At 45.2% G+C, this 16,334-nt stretch overlaps 1 protein-coding gene and 1 long non-coding RNA gene across 5 annotated transcripts in view; one reads left to right on the forward strand and one right to left on the reverse strand.

The window, feature by feature from the left end:
- LOC147572920 (uncharacterized) overlaps window positions 1-1,058 on the reverse strand; it is a 16,731-nt gene extending 15,673 nt beyond the window's left edge. Inside the window, exon 1 of one of the 2 annotated variants that reach the window (XR_015245432.1) lies at window positions 919-1,058. This is a non-coding gene — a long non-coding RNA (uncharacterized LOC147572920). Of the gene's footprint in view, window positions 1-738; window positions 880-918 lie in introns of those variants that run through there. The other variant, XR_015245431.1, reaches the window with a different exon arrangement.
- ZSCAN25 (zinc finger and SCAN domain containing 25) lies at window positions 865-16,305 on the forward strand. Of its 3 annotated transcripts, none has more exons than XM_025923284.2 (6): window positions 865-993; window positions 3,311-3,726; window positions 4,919-5,120; window positions 5,945-6,036; window positions 7,793-7,919; window positions 11,996-13,775. In XM_025923284.2, the coding sequence occupies exons 2-6, from the start codon at window positions 3,340-3,342 to the stop codon at window positions 12,826-12,828; spliced, it is 1,641 nt and encodes a 546-aa protein (XP_025779069.1). In that variant the 5' UTR covers window positions 865-993; window positions 3,311-3,339; the 3' UTR covers window positions 12,829-13,775. The 3 variants fall into 3 exon arrangements, with proteins under 3 accessions (XP_025779069.1, XP_086548102.1, XP_086548103.1); XM_086691976.1 differs by lacking the exon at window positions 865-993 and adding an exon at window positions 1,059-1,466 and having other exon boundaries at window positions 11,996-16,305; XM_086691977.1 differs by lacking the exon at window positions 865-993 and having other exon boundaries at window positions 3,594-3,730; window positions 11,996-16,305.
- The last annotated feature ends 29 nt before the right edge of the window (window positions 16,306-16,334 follow it).

Below are 16,334 nucleotides of genomic sequence, written 5' to 3' on the forward strand. Positions count from 1 at the left end.
AACAACTGAGCCACCCAGGTGTCCCTAAATGTCCATTCTTATCCATATATATGGCCTTTATAATTTACTAAATTATTCCATCTTCTCTCTCGTCCTCCATATCCAATCAATCCTCAAACCTTGGCAACTTTACTTCCCCAATAAGTTTCCTATCTAATCACTCCTTGCAAGCTCTAGTCACCAACTGCCCCAGGTCTGCATCATCCTCTTTTTCCTGGACTGCCTTACTCAGCCTCGTTTTACCCAACAGTCAGTCCTCTCATTTTCCACTTCCTTCCTTTCTTGCTCAGTCTTTCTCCAAGGGTTCTCAGCAGCATCTTTCTAAAATCTGTCCCTTCCCGCCTTTAAACCTTTACACGGCTTCCCGTTGCCTTTAAATTGTTCTCCGAAACACCTGGTTTAACCACCTGCACTAGTGGCTAAGATGGTGTGGGAATGCCGGCAATCCCTCCACACTCGCTGGGCTTGTCGTGCTCCCTCTGCTGGGGACACTCACCTCACTTTTTGGTCCACCCTTCAAAACTGAGCTGAGGTGCCGGCTCCTCTGGCCAACTCCCTCCTCCCAACTACTCGGGTCGAGGCCCCTCTTCTGCGAACCTATAATATTTCACTGCTTCCCTCCGTCTCCCTCTGCCCCTGCGACAAAGTACGCGAATATGCACGTGGTGACCGACGGGACTACAAAGCCCCTTGAGGGAGGCTTCGTGTCCGGTAGTATGTCTGGAGGGTCCTCCTCACCTAGAAAGAGAAGGTGCAATGGCACGGAGGCTCCTAAAGTCCTGACGGCTGCGAGCCTCCTAGGGAGGAGTCAGTCCGGGCGCGCGTTCAGGCACAGCCCCAGCGGACCAGCAACCACCGAGACGCACGGACCTCCGAGAGCCCTAGAGAGGAAGCGGAAGGGGCTCTTTCCTCACGCACCTGTCTGACAGCGTCCGCGGCCCACATCCGGTCTCTGAGGGCTCGGGCCGGGTCGTCGTGGCTGAGGGGCTGAGGGTGAGAGCCGTTCTGGGGCGTCGCAGGGCTTCGCGGGGCGGCGGGCCGGCGGCGGATGCGGCGGGTGTGGGGGCCGGCTTTCGGTGCGGCTGCGGGTCGCGGAGGCGTTGGCGGAGGCGGTGGGGCTGACACAGCGGGCGGCGCGTTTCCCCGGAGCTGCCTCCCGCGGCACCGGGGCCCGGCGGGCGCGACCCGGGGGTTCAGGTGGGAGCGACGTTGGTCCCGCCGGGCCTAGGTTACCTCAGCGCGGGGGCGTCCACGAACTCGAGACCTTGAACCGACGCGGATCTCTCTGAAAATCGAAAGTAGTCATTTTAGAGCGAGACGTGGGAGACTCACTTAAAGAATGACTTCTTTTCAAGCCTTCTTTCTCTTCGTGAAGTACCAGGGATGAAAGATGAATGAAGACCTTTCTTGCCTTTAGAGAATCTGGTCGTCGGGGACACGTCGGTTAACATTTGTGCTGTAGTGTGGTAATGCGATAGGGGTGTGAAGAAATGCAGTAGCTAGAAAGTCGTGAAAGAGAAATCTCAATAGATGTAGCAAAATGAAAAATGAATCGACTGAAAACGTAAAGTAGGTTTAGGAAGGATGTAGAAGTACACAAACACACAATACAATATTAAGTAGAAGCTTCGGACGAACCTCCTGCCAGTTGCTTATTCTCTGTTGCATTAAGAGTGGTCTTTCCCTCTAAAAATGGAGCCCCTTCCCCACTTTGGACTCCCAGCCTACATACCCCTCACCCCCAACCCAAGCCCATCATGAAATTAAATAGTACTCATTCTCTAGTCTGGTATAAGCCTCTTCTTCTTCTTTTTTTAAATTTTTATTCATTTTTGAGAGAGAGCTTAAGTGGGGGAGGGGCAGAGAGAGAAGGGGACAGAGGATCCCAAGCAGTCTCTGTGCTGACAGCAGCGCCCGAAAAGGGGCTCCAGTTCATGAACCATGGGATCATGACATGAGCTGAAGTCAGACGCTCCACCGACTGAGCCACCCAGGCGCCCAAACCTTTTTCATGAGTAGTTGAACCTACGTTAACCTTTCTCTCATTTTGACTTCCTGTGTTTCTCATCTGTACCGTATCTTTTGGGAGGCAGACTTTGGCCAGCCGTCTAACCTCTTACATCTTCAGTGTCGTCTTTGAAAAGTAAGGGGAGTAATACTCCCTATACATAATTGTATGTGTGTGTTCACAGGCTTTCTAAATGGTAAAGCCTACACAAGTTAAAAGTCTTTTCGTTAATTATAATGATATATATGTCACTCTGTTGTTTTCAACATGTGACACATGGTCACATCCAAGCCACCAGTAAGTCTTTTGGTTTTACCTCCAAAATATGTCTCGACTCTTTCTGCATCTTTGCCACCATCTTGATCATCTCCTGCTTGGACCGCTGTTAAGTGCTGCTTCCCTTCTTTTTCTCTCTAACCTATTCTCTGTTGACATACGCCAGGCAAAATGACCTTTTACGCCAGGCAATGTAAAAACATATAGCTCCCTGCTAAAATAAGAAGATTAAGCCATAATTCTTAGTGTGGCCCATTTCCTGGATAATCTGGTTCTGCCTGCCTCTGTCACTTCTTCTCGTGCGGCTCTGTCCCTCACTTAACTTTGCCAAAGCTTCACTCCCATTGCCTTATTCTCAGACATGTGGAGTAATTTCTGACCTCAAGTCTGGTGCCTGGAAAAATCTCTGAATGACTGGCTCGTACTCATCGGTGGGTCTCAGCCTAAGTGTCATCTCTTCAGAAGAGCCTTCTTTAAGTTATTCATCCCCCATTAACAGACCACCCTACACATTTCCTTTCTAGAAGTTATCTCCATTTAATTTTAACTTATTTGCTTGTATTTGTTTTTTTCTGTCTGTTGCACTAGTATATGAGTTTCAAAGGGCAGGTGCCTTGTTTGTCTTGTTCTGTATTATATTTCTAGTTTCTGCACGCCTGGCACACATATTTGTTGAACATGTTAATTCTTACAGTGTTGGAAGAGTAGGCCCTGGTGACTCATCTAATTATAACCTATTTTATATTTTCTGATTTTAGTGTTATCTCCCTAATGAGATCCTACAATGTTTGTGGGTATAAAGTAAACTCTTTACATTTTTCTTCACATACTAGGTGGTTAGCAAATACTTACTGAATTGAATTGGCATGATTTTCAGGATATATGTTTGGTCTTTTGTTCTGCTTCACAGAAACTAATTATGCTCTCCAGCAGAATATCCATTGATGTAGACAAAGAACTGTGATGGACTGACCTTTCCTTGTCTCACTTATGCTGCCATTATTGTTTGTCTGGTCTTCCCAATAGACCCTCAGTCTTCTGGGAGGAGTGTGAAGATGCTAAAGGAGCGTCCAGGGATGGCAGAAGACCCCCAGCAACAGATGGGTGTTCCTGTGGTAAAGCTGGAGAAAGAGTTGCCATGGGCCAGGGGAAGGGAGGACCCTAGTCCTGAGACTTTTCGTCTGAGGTTTCGGCAGTTCCGCTACCAGGAGGCAGCTGGTCCTCAGGAAGCCCTCAGGGAACTCCAGGAACTCTGTCGCCAGTGGCTGAGGCCTGAGCTGCATACCAAGGAGCAGATCATGGAGCTGCTGGTGCTGGAGCAGTTCCTGACCATCCTGCCACGGGAGTTCTATGCCTGGATTCGGGAGCATGGCTTGGAGAGTGGCAAGGCTCTTGTGGCCATGGTGGAGGACTTCACAGAGAGAACGTTGGAGGCCAAAGCGGTGGGTGAGAAGGGGGTATCTGGGTCTTGTTTTGTCGGTATGGGAAGGGGACATTTAAAGAATTGAAAGGTTTGAAGAAGCAGTGGGAGTAGATGAGGTGTACAGTCTCCTTCATCTGCTCCCAGACTCCCTGAGGTACTTTTTGGAAGGCAGTGGAATTTTCAGCATGAGAAGCCATTCCCAAGGAAGATGCAGGGCCTGTAGAAGAGCTGTTAGCTTCCTTTCTGGTCATCAGGACAAAGGCCTGGCCATATTTCCTTTGTGAGCCCCAGGCCCAAAGAAGGTAGTCGTGACCAATTTGAAGATCTCTCATAGACTCCTTCTCTTTGGGCAGAGATGCATGTGGAAAGTGGGGAATTCCAATTGGGTGAATATTATTATTAAGAAGCATTGTCTAAACAGTGCTGTTTCGATATCTGGGACGTTGGCTCAAGTGGCTCACGTTAGTGGTTCTGTGGTGGTGTTCTGGTGACACCAAGTAACTGCATCTCAGATGCTTCCTTGGGACTCTGGCCACATGTTTGTCATTCTGTGGTATAGTCACCTTATTGTTGGCTGGGAAAGAAGAGAGTAGGACTGAACATTACTGTTTTGCTTGCAAGTAATCATCTTTCTTCAGTTTATTCTTCCTTTTCCTACTGCAGTTATTCGTGACTTCCTCTGTAATCCTAAGAATTATTTTTTTATTCCCAATTCAGGAGCTTAAAAGTAGACGAAGAAGGGCCTGTTTTTGTGAGTGTATCACAGTGTGAGTTGTCCTGATTTTCCTCGCTGTTTTTAGAGCAAGTTTTTCTCACTAGCTAATTCACTGCTGAATCAAGGCTTTGTATTTTTTACTTTCAGCATTTATAATTGGGGGATTTTTTTCCTAGTAGGGAGCATTTTGGGCTAAAGTTGTCAACCAAACAATATTTAGTCTCTCTGTGATATTATTCCTGGTGGAATTTGGTCAGTATTGAGGCAGGCAGGAGGGACCCTTGTAAAAGGGCAGGGACACATAACAGTTGCTCGGAGCCTGATAAAGAGAGGTTTACCTCTTTTTCACCTTCTCACTGATGTCCTGGGGAAGAGCTGAGCCGGCTTTGTCCTCCTCTTGCAGTTGGAATGGTCCTTTTCTTTGTTCTCTTTTTAGGTTTTAATTCAACTCCCTCACCCAGGCCTCATTCTAATAGGTGTTGGGGACTGTTCTTAGGTTCCATGCCTCGTGCAGGGAGAACGGGAGGAGACAGCACTTTGCAGAGGCCCTTGGGAACCAGGTGTTCACCTGGGGCCAGTGGAGGTCAAGCCTGAATGGGGGATGCCCCATGGGGAAGGAGTTCAAGGCCTAGACCAAGGCACTGAGGAGCAACTCAGTCAAGACCCTGGAGCTGGGACACAAGCCTTCCAGGAGCAGGGTAAGATGCAAACAGTAAAGAAGTAAGGATGCAGAAAACTGCGCTTTGTGACCCTCCTTTACAAGCCCAGCAATTGATAAATAAGTTATCTGTGAGCTGTAATTAGGAGTTTTCCTGATTACTTCCTTGACTTCAGTAGGAAACAGATGAAGTGAAATTGTTTTCTATACCTTGACTTTCTGATTTTTGCAGGGGATATCTGGGATTGTGCTCTCTTACCATTTCTTCTCTTCTTTCCCTCACATCCCTTCTAGAAACCTCCTGGAAATATGCAGGTGACATATAGGGGGATTTTTTAAGTGGGTGGACAAACCATATCCCTAAAAGTAATGTATGACTTCATTGTGTTACTGAATCTCAAAGAGGGTTATTCCCAGAGTGTGACCAGAGAGCATGAATAGCCTTCAAGGGCCAGGGTACATTGGGTCGAGACCATCTGCCCAGTTGAGAAGAGGGTAGGTCTGTGTGGAGTCTCCTTAAGGTTCCTGGGTTCTGTGTGTCAGGCAGTGGACACCTTTGAACAAGCTAACTACAAGACAGCACTAATCTTTTTCATGCTTTTTTTTTTTTTTTTTAATTTTTTTTTTCAACGTTTTTTTATTTATTTTTGGGACAGAGAGAGACAGAGCATGAACGGGGGAGGGGCAGAGAGAGAGGGAGACACAGAATTGGAAACAGGCTCCAGGCTCCGAGCCGTCAGCCCAGAGCCTGACGCGGGGCTCGAACTCACGGATCGCGAGACCGTGACCTGGCTGAAGTCGGACGCTTAACCGACTGCGCCACCCAGGCGCCCCTTTCTCATGCTTTTTTTCCCCTTTGCTTAGCTCTGCCAGTTCTTCAGGCTGGTTCTGGCCTCCCTCCAGTGAACACCAGAGACCAAGAGATGGCAGCTGGGTTCCTTTCAGCTGGACCCCAGGTGAGCTGTACTTCTGCCTTTCTGACGTTGCTTTGAATGAGATTCACCTTCCCTAAAGTTTCCCTGCACAACAAAGCGCCGCCCACAAGTTGAATTATTGTACCTTTCTTGTTCTGATGGATATGATAGCTTTGTTTTCTCCACTTTGTCATCCTGATTTGTTGAGTTGAGCCTTATGCCTTAGGGCCCAGGCATGAGGCTCAATTCAGTTGATTTTATTGCTCTGTGACTTTTTTTTTAATTGACTCTGTATTACTTTTTACTGAGGAGGAAGACATTATTGATATAAACCCCATAAGCTTGATCTAGGCAGTGGTGGTCGATCAGGAAATCAATACCCTTTGTAGATCGTCTTTATGGATACTTTTGCTGCTGCTTTTCCTTGGGATCCTCTCCTCCTCCCGCGTCAGCAGGAATGTAGCTGACTCAGGGTTGGAGACTCCCTGGAACACTGAGCAGAGTGTTCCCTCTGGCCTCTACCCCGACTACACCAAGATTTGGCCTTGTTTGACTTCTTTGCCTGCCACATATGGGGGTAATGAGCACAGTTGGGGCACTCTTGTCATGTCTACTCTGTGTTGAGTGTTACCAGGGAGGTGGGAGATTTCCAGTGTGGCACCTTTTTGAAGGGGACAGTGAGTGTTTTGTTTTTTATTTTGAGAGAGAGAGAGAGAGAGAGCAGGGAAGGGGCAGAGAGAGAGGGAGAGATTGAGAATCCCAAGCAGGATTCTGCATTCAGTGTAGAGTCCAGCGCAGGGCTCGATGTGGGGCTCAAACACATGAATCATGAGATAATGACCTGAGCTGCAATCAAGAGTTGGATGCTTAACCAACTGAACCACCCAGGTGTCCCAGAGACCGTGAGTTTTAAAGTGAAGAGTCCTTATAGAAGGAAGGTAGAAGGAAAGGGGTCATTTGCCAGAAAAAAATAATGACTCAAATCTGGTCTAGCTAAAGCACTGTTTGGGCAAGTTTTATGCCTGTACCATTTCCTGTTTCTGTTTCCCTAGCATGTGTTTTGGAGGAGATGAAGGATGATAGCATGTTTTAATTTTTCCAGACCCTCTTTTTTGCTGTAATAGTTCTTCATGGTGTTGTAGATGATAGTGAATTTATTTTATTTTATTACTATTTTTTTAAATGTTTATTTTAGAGAGAGACAGAGAATGTGTGTGTGCACAAGCAGGGGAGGGACAGAGAGAGAGGGAGACACAGAATCTGAAGCAGGCTTTGCACTGTCAGCTCAGAGCCTGATGTGGGACTCAAACCCACGACTGTGAGATCATGATCTGAACTGAAGTCAGTTGCTTAACTTACTGAGCCACCCAGGTGCCCAATACTGAATTTATTTTAATACAGTATTGTTCTTAAGACACGGCCTGCCCAAATATTTACTTCCCTTTGAGGGAAGATCAGTTTTAGATGAAGGGATAAATAGCTCTGGGTCTTGATCAAGCTTGAGGATTGAGTGGAGGCAATTGAAAAGCAGGAATTAGGTGTTGTGGTTGTTAGGGTACAACCTAGGTGTCTGCAGCAGAGACTCGGAAATATAGTAGCTCAGACAAGTCCATTACTTCCCTGTCATTAAACTATCAAGAGGTAGGGACTTGTGCTCCCAAGACCATCTAGGGGTCTGGTTCCTTCTGTCTCTTGCTCTGTTCTTCCCTAGAGTATTATCCCTGTGTTTGCTCCCACTTTTAGACTTTTCCTACTTTGGGATTATTTCTTTATCCTTAACACTCTTCTGTTGTTTCAGGGGTTGGGGCCATTTAAAGATATGACTCTGGCCTTCCCTGAGGAGGAATGGAGACATGTGACCCCAGCCCAGATAGACTGTTTTGGGGAATATGTGGAACCCCAGGACTGTGGGGTCTCACCTCCAGGTAAGACTGTTTCCATCCCAAAGGTAAGAAACTGAGGAGTTGTGAAAGTTACAGGTTGGAGTTCTTGCCCTTGCCCCAGATTTCAGAACCTGGTGCTACCAACAAAAGAAGGCAAGTAAATGGGTCCAAGGAAAGAGTGTGGACCCAGGGTTTAAGGAGCCGGGCATGTGCTTTCCTGTCGGGAGAGGAACCAACGAGGGGGCAAGAAAACACAGGTACTGGCTGTGATGAGACAGGTTGCTCATTAGGATTCCTGGAGCACCTATTCTGTCTCTGACTGAAGAGTACCCACGCAGGCTTGAAAGCAAAAGACGATCTTGTGTCTCGTTCCCTCAGCAGGGATTTATTGAGTGTCCCTCAGGCACTGGCTCCAACTTTGCAGCTTTGTGTTGGGGCAGGACTAACGGTAGGGAAGCCTTCGGAGCACCAGGCGTGTGTACAGAGAATGCCCAGCTGCTCGATGTGGGCCCCTGTCACAGAGCAAGCAGAGCCTGGGCTGGGTCTGTCTCAGGTGGTGGCCAGGTTTTACCTGGGGTTGGAGCTGGAAGGGTGAGACCACGATGCACATGGAAAGTGCTCACAGGAGGAGGAGCAGTAAGAGAAGGGAGGAAGAGTGAGCCTGGCGAAGAACAGGGAGAGGCCCTGGCGGGGAAGCCGGGGAGGGCACTGCAGGGGCTGGAGACTGCCGGAGTGGTGGTATCTCTGCAGGTTGGAGAGGGAGAGGAAAAGAAACGTGAGTGGGAACAACCCTTTCCTCTGTTCCCTCTGCTTTTCTTTTCATAACTTTTTGAGTATGTGCTGACTGCTCATCTGTCCTGACTCCACCCCACCTGGCATTTTTCCATCTTGAAATATGTTGAGGGATAAATGAGAGTATCACTGTACTGCCTTTAGTGCATGAGAGAACCAGTCCTGGCTCCACCACTTACTGTGACCTTTCTGGGCTTCCGTTTCTTCAGTCGCAAAATGGGGACATTCACAGAGCTCTCATGGTGTCGTGAGGATTAAATGAGATGATAAAGCTTAGCATTTGGTGAATATGATAGTGTTAGATACTTTTATTAGCTATACAAATATTATTCCTTTATGAGTCAGTCAACATTCATTTATTCACCCAAAAATTTTTATTTGGTATTGTGGCCAGTACTCTGCCAGTCACTATGAAGAGTTAAAGTCCCTTGCCTTTGCGATCTTAGTAGTTCATATGAAGAGTCCAAATGCACAGAATAATGGTCATTATGGAGTAGTGTAAGGGGCCCTAGAGGAGGGGCTCAGGAGACCTGGGTCCAGGACAGGGTTGTCACACCATGGCAGTGATGTGAGTGGCCAAAGGATGCCAACATGTGTTACAAAGAGATGTAAGACTTCTTTTTTTATTAAAAACTATTATTAAAAAATGTTTATTTGTTTTTGACAGAGAGAGAGAGAGAGAGAGAGGGGAGGGGCAGAGAGAAAGGGAGACACAGAATTCGAAGCAGGCTCTGAGCTGTCAGTACAGAGCCCGACATGGGGCTTGAACCTATGAACTGTGAGATCATGACCAGAGCAGAAGTTGGACGCTTAATCGACTAAGCCATCCAGGCGTCCTGAGATATAAGACTTCTGTAGATGGTAGAGGATGTGGAAACCTTCAGACATAACCATGCGGTTCAGGACCTCTTGCAACACAGCTGAGATGGTGGGGATACCAATATTCTAGTGCCTTGATGCCCCCAGGGGCCCTCTGCTGGTGATGCTGCTGTGTGTTGGAATGATTCTGCCCTCTTATTCCAAAGGATTTTTATACCTGCCCCGCCCCCCGTCCCTGCCATCTGATTGCTCTGGAGACTCTGGTTGTATTCTTGTGCTGTTCTCACTGTTTCAAACAACCCAAGCACTTCCATAAGCATTTATGCGGAGTCTGGGTGGGCCAAGGTCCATTTCCCACGCATACTGTCTACTGGCTGTCTCAGCCTTCAGGTCTTCCTGTGATTTATTCCCATGTACTTGTGGCTCCTGCATTGATAGCTGTTTTGGATTAGGCCTGAGAAACTAGAATTCTATGATACATAATACCTAGCACATACTCACATCTCCCCAGGGTCCAGCTAAGACTCGTGCATTGCATTTAGTGTCAGTTTTACTATTCGTAACACCTGAAAACTGGAAATTACCCAAATGAATATCAGTCAAGTTCATAAATAGATTACAATATATTCTGACAGTGTCATACCAATGAAAAAGAACATAGTGTAACTATAGCTACATTCCATAATATGGGTGAATCTTACAAGGATAATAATGAGCGGAAGCATCCAGAAACAATATTTGAATCCACTACACAAAGTTCAAGACCAGGTAAAAGTACTTTATGCTGATAAAAGTTTGAATAGCATGTTAGCCAGGGGGCGGCAGAATATAGTCACTGGAGGGGCTGGGAGAGGGCTTTCTGGATACTGGTAGTTTCTTGACCTGGATGCTTTTTATATAGTTGTGTTCATTATGAAAATTCTTTGAATTCTACAGTTATGTTTTGTGCATCTTTACTTTCATGGAAAGTTTATAGAAGAATCTGTCAGAGGTGACAGCTGTGTCTTTCATATTTGTTTAGATTAGGCATGTGATGTTTTTCTTTTTGTGTTTTAACGGCCTTACCTGAAAGGACCCTTTCTGTGCCTAAGTGCTGCTTGTCATTTTTGTCTCTTTCTCTCTCCTTTTTTTTTTTTTAAGATTTTATTTTTAAGTAATTTCTATACCCAATGTGGGGCTTGAGCTCACAGCCCTGAGATCAAGAGTCACATGCTATATTGACTGAGCCAGGTACCCTGCCTCTCTTTTTTTCTGTCTTGGCTCTTTTGCTTCCTAGGGCCTTCCCTTTTGTTCACCTCCCTTTCCGCCTGTTCTGTAAACAATTGTTCTGTTAATTTAGAGAGAGTGAAACAGGGATCAGAGAAAGAACTTCTAGAAGGGTTGAGGCATTTCAGCAACATTCACGCGCATTTCAGTCTGGTAGAAGTCAGTGACAGATCGGATTCATTCATTCATCTAGTAGTTAGTAAGCCTGTGACAGTCTCCCAGGAGACCCAGATTAATAAAATCTGGTTAGGTGGAGGGAGGAGCGGGGGCAGGGACCGTGTGCTGAGCAAGTGTATGGAGGCTATGGAGAACTCTCAAGTAGCCCACCTGGATGGAATAAGCTGGAATAGGTTTATAATCTCTAGGGCAGGGAGAACACCTTGAGGAATGTAAAATGGCATTTTCAACAAGGTCGTGTATAAATAAGTGCACAATAAACAAAGTGCTAATTCAGTATAAATGTGCTGAAGAGACATAGCTAAGAGAGTAATCAGGGAATGTTTCTTCAAGGAAATCATTGAGTTAGATTTAGAAGGAAATACAAGTCTGAGTTAGAAAATTAACTGAGAGCACATTAAGATTTGGCAGACTATTCTGTAAAAAAGATATGGAGAGTTTTAGCTCAGGTTGCTACAATAGAATATTATAGGCCAGTGGCTTAAAACAACAAACATTTATTTCTCCGAGTTCTGGAGGCTGAGAAGTTCAAGATCAAGGTTCCTGTAGATTCAGTGTCTGGAGAGCGCCCTCCTCCTGGCTTGCAGCTGGCTGCCACCTCACTGTCTTCACATGGCAGACAGAGTGAGATTGTGGGATTGAGGGATCTATCCCGTGTCTTTGCCTCTCCCATCATGAGGGATCATGCTCACATGATTTCTGTGCTAAGAGCTCTGGTTTCCCTTCCTCTTTTTATAAGGACACTGATCCCATCATGGGGGCTCCACCCTAATGACTGTACCTTATAACTTCCTGAACAGCCCATCTCCTGATATCATCATGTTGGAGCTTAGGTTTTCAACCTATGAATTTGGGGAAGACACAAACATTCAGTCAGTAACAAAGTGGGAAAAGGTAAAGTGAAGTCTGGTTTTAGAGTCCATGAAAGAAAACTGTATTGAGGTTATTGGTCAAAGGGAAAAAGAAAGAACTGTTAATGGGACATCTTTAGAAGCCAAGTTCTAACATAAAACTTTACTTTCATAACTGCTACAGAATTAGCTTGTATCTCCTTTGTCCTGTAGGCATTGGGAGCAAGGAAAAGGAGTCTAAAACCCAGCAGGCAGACCTCAAGGGGGCGCTTGCTCGGGTGACGGCAGAGAGGTTTGGGGAAGCCACACTCCAGAGCCCTGAGCTTGGAAGAACCTGTGAGCAGGAGCCCAGTAGCTCTGTGGGAAACATGCCAGGGCCGCCTCTTCCTCAGCATGGTGTCATACCCCTGCCCGATGACCTCAAGACCCACAGCTCCTTTTGGAAGCCTTTTCAGTGCCCTGAGTGTGGAAAAGGCTTCAGTCGGAGCTCAAATCTTGTCAGACACCAGCGAACCCATGAAGAAGAGAAATCCTATGGGTGTGTCGAGTGTGGGAAGGGGTTCACCTTGAGAGAGTACCTCATGAAGCACCAGAGAACCCACCTGGGAAAGAGACCCTATGTGTGCAGTGAGTGCTGGAAAACGTTCAGTCAGAGGCACCACCTCGAGGTCCACCAGAGGAGTCACACAGGGGAGAAGCCTTACAAGTGTGGTGACTGCTGGAAAAGCTTTAGCCGGAGGCAGCATCTGCAGGTGCATCGGAGAACTCACACAGGGGAGAAGCCCTACACTTGTGAGTGCGGCAAGAGCTTCAGCAGGAACGCAAACCTGGCTGTGCACCGGCGAGCCCACACCGGGGAGAAGCCATATGGGTGCCAGGTGTGTGGGAAGCGGTTCAGTAAAGGGGAGCGATTGGTCAGACACCAGAGGATCCACACTGGGGAGAAGCCCTACCACTGTCCAGCCTGCGGGAGGAGCTTCAACCAGAGGTCCATCCTCAATCGGCATCAGAAAACTCAGCATCGCCAGGAGACCCTGGCACAGTAAGGATGCACCTTTTTTACGAAAGGAAGGTGCTGGAAGGTGTAGGACCTTTCAGGATCGCCAAGTGGAGGGAGATCCCATTGGAGGATGCATTCGTCTTTCCTCACTGAAGGGCTTTGAGGAGGGAGTGGTAGAGTGATAGGGTGCAGAAAGGCACTTTGACCCATTTTCTTTTCATTTGTTGTCAAACAGAAGCAAGGCAATGCCTGATTTATTTTGAGTTTCCAGAGAGCACAGCTCCTCACGTCTCTTATCCAAGTGGTGCAAACTGTTTTTTACTGTCTTTTGGGAAATTATATCCTGAACTTCAGTTCAGGTTGAAGTTTTTTTCCTTCATTGGGATGTCATGTACGCCTCTCGAGCAAGTCTGACAAAGTTTTGTCCCATGTTGGCAAGTTACACCTCATTGTGATGAGGGCTGTATCGACCTGCAAAATCATTAGTTCAGACTCTGCCTCTCTTCTTTTCCATTTAACAAGTATTTATTGAACAGCTACTGTGTCTGGTGCTGGGAGCACAGTGGTGAATGAGGCACATGAGCTGTGAGCCTCCCGGAACTGGTGATTTAGCAGTGGGAACACACACAGAACCATTAATAGCTCCAGACATTCTAAGTTATGTTTGTGGTACGTGCTGTTTGAGAGGGTGGTCTTCTGGTGCTCACTCGTTCTGCCCTGCCACTCAGGTGCTGGATCTTCCCCTCCCTAGTTAGGATCTCTCAGGCAGCCTTGTTTATTTTACTTTATTTTTACCCCCTTTGTCTCTGTAACAGCATACCCTCATTTGTATAGTTTCCCCATTATTCCTTGTACTGTAACAACTATCCACCCATCCAATAGGAAATTAATATTTTGCTATTGATTACCGAATAAACATGAAAGTATTTTAAAAAGTGTTCAGTTCTATATAAAGATCTAATTAAATAAATCTGAAAGATGAACTATTATTAATACACTGTATTTGATGGCATTTTATAGCATATAAGATGCTTTTTTTTCTATTTTCACTTTATCATTCCACACATATTTATTGAGGCCCAACAGTGTGCCAGGAACTCTTAGGTGCTTGCCATATATCAGTAAATAAAATGGGAAAAGTCCCTGACCTCGTGGAGCCTACATTTTAGTGAATATATTTGATCTTCAGAACCTCCTAAGGTGGAACCCATGGGTACTCCCATAAACTCTCTGGACCTGGGATCTGAGCCTTTGCTTGGTCCTTGTCAGTGTCTTGCCTTGAAATGCATTCGCCACTTACCTCTTGCTACCGGATAGTCTCTGTCAATACATCTAGATCCTTGTCATCTGAGAGGCTCTCAGTTGCCAACTGGGACTGATGAGGTGGTAGCGATGTGTTTTACATAAGTGCCGATTCAGGCAAAATAGAGATGTTTGTAGGCATTTAAAAGTACTTAATGAGAAGATACAGTATTTGTACTGTTTACACTTTCTTATTTTGCCATCACTAAAAGGTTTCCTTTCTGTTTAAAATTCTGTTTAAAATATCTGTGTAATGAGCATGGACTACAATGCAGTGTTGTTGTAGTGCTATGCTTTCAAATGCTGGACGCTGGGTGAGTTTGTCTTTTGTTGACATGGTACTATAATAAGATGTGATTTGTTTTGTGGTGCCTTTTAATATTAGATTCTTTTACTCTAAGGTTTTTTTCTCCCCATTTTTTATTGTAAATCAGATAAATGATGACTTCAACACAGTTGTATTACTCAGTCTACTTTGAAACACATTATTTTATCACATATTTCTTAGATAACTATGGTAGATAGCCATGATGTTTGATTTTGATTTAGCAGATGATTTCCTGGCCTCTCCACTGTCTCCATGAGCCTCTAGTAGCCAGGCCATAAATATATCTGAGATGTCATCCACTATCTGAGACACTAGGCTGCTTCTCCTTAGCAGTGTTGTGATCCAGATGCAGAATCAGCTCTTTTTTCCCCACTTCCCAGACAAGCTTGGCAAAGCTTGTAGCCAGCTAGCAGCCAAACCCAGGGAAAGGCTTTTCATGAGTCTCTGGCTTCTGGTCTGTAGGACCTGGGGGCTGACCTGGCTTGAGCTTGGCCTTCTCTAGGAGGTCCATATTCCAAAGCTAGGTGAGGAGTGTTGGGCCACTACAGGCTGGGAGTTGCTCATCAGTGGTCTTCCTGTCTACCTGAATTAAATGGTTAGATTCTTTTTGATAATATGCTTAGCCAAATAGGACTGTGGGTTTTCAGCCAGTTGGAATCTCTTCAGAGAAACTCAGGTAGGAGCCAGGCCTTGCTTTTTTTCTTGGGCACCTGTATCTGCTTTGAGACCAAAGTTTATGGATGATGCCTCAAACAGCCTCAAAAAATTTTTTTCCATGGAATTTTAGTAGCATGTATTTTTGTTATGTATTCAAATGTTAAATATTTTTCTGTATTTTTCTATTTAGACATTTTTTTATAATAGAAAATTTCAGACATATATAATGAATCCCCATGTATTCATTATTTGGCTTTACCCATTGTAAACTCCTAGCCGATCTTGTTTTATTTCTATGCCCTTTTCCCTGTCTTCCTACCCTACTGAAGTATTTCAAAACAGCTCCCAAATACTGTCTATAAATATTTCAGTGTGTACCTCTGAAAGATAAGAACTCCTTGAGGGACGCCTGGGTGGCTCAGTCAGTAAGTGTCCAACTCTTGATTTTGGCTCAGGTCATGACCTCACAATTCGTGAGATCAAGCCCCGCGTTGAGCTCTGTGTTGACAGCGTAGGGCCTGCTTGGGACTCTCTCTTTTCCTCTTTCTCCTGTCTCTCTCTGCTCTTTCCCTGCTCGCACTTGCTCTCTCAAAATAAACTCTTTGCAAAAGAAAACCCACAATACTTTTATCATACCAATAAAAATAATTTCATAATTTGCAATTAATGTTTTCTTAAAAAGCACATACGTTTAAAAAGTTTATTTGAATTAGGATCTAAATAAGATGCATAAATTGTAAGTCTTCTAAGTCTTACAATGTATAATTCCTATTCTTTTTTCTCTTGAAATTCATTCATGGAAGCAACTGCATTATTTATTTATCCTGTAGAATTTCTTGTCTTTGAATTTTGCTGTTTGCATACCCATGACGTTATTTAATGTTTTTTTGCCCTCTATATTAACCAAAAACTTAAAGGAATAACCAAATTCATTTCTTGTATTTTGGCAAGAACACATTATAGATGATGGCATGTCTGGTTGTTTCTCTCTGATGTTAGGATCCTAGATGTATTTATTTCATAAATTCTATAAATGATTCATTTATTAGCTGGAATGCTTCTGTCAGAAATTTTCCCTCATTAACCATTAGGTTTCTTAGATAGAGTTCACAGGAAAGGAAATGCTTGATTCGTCCTTTTGCCTGTTTTCACAATAATGATCTGGTTGCTTTGTTTTCTGTAATTGTGATCAGGTATTTTTTCAATCAGCATACATTCATGGATTTTGGATTTACAGCCAGTCCACTGTACTTCTTGATGCTCAG

This window comes from Puma concolor, chromosome E3 (assembly GCF_028749965.1).
Source record: "Puma concolor isolate L17-30 chromosome E3, mPumCon1.1.hap2, whole genome shotgun sequence".
Taxonomy (NCBI): domain Eukaryota; kingdom Metazoa; phylum Chordata; class Mammalia; order Carnivora; family Felidae; genus Puma; species Puma concolor.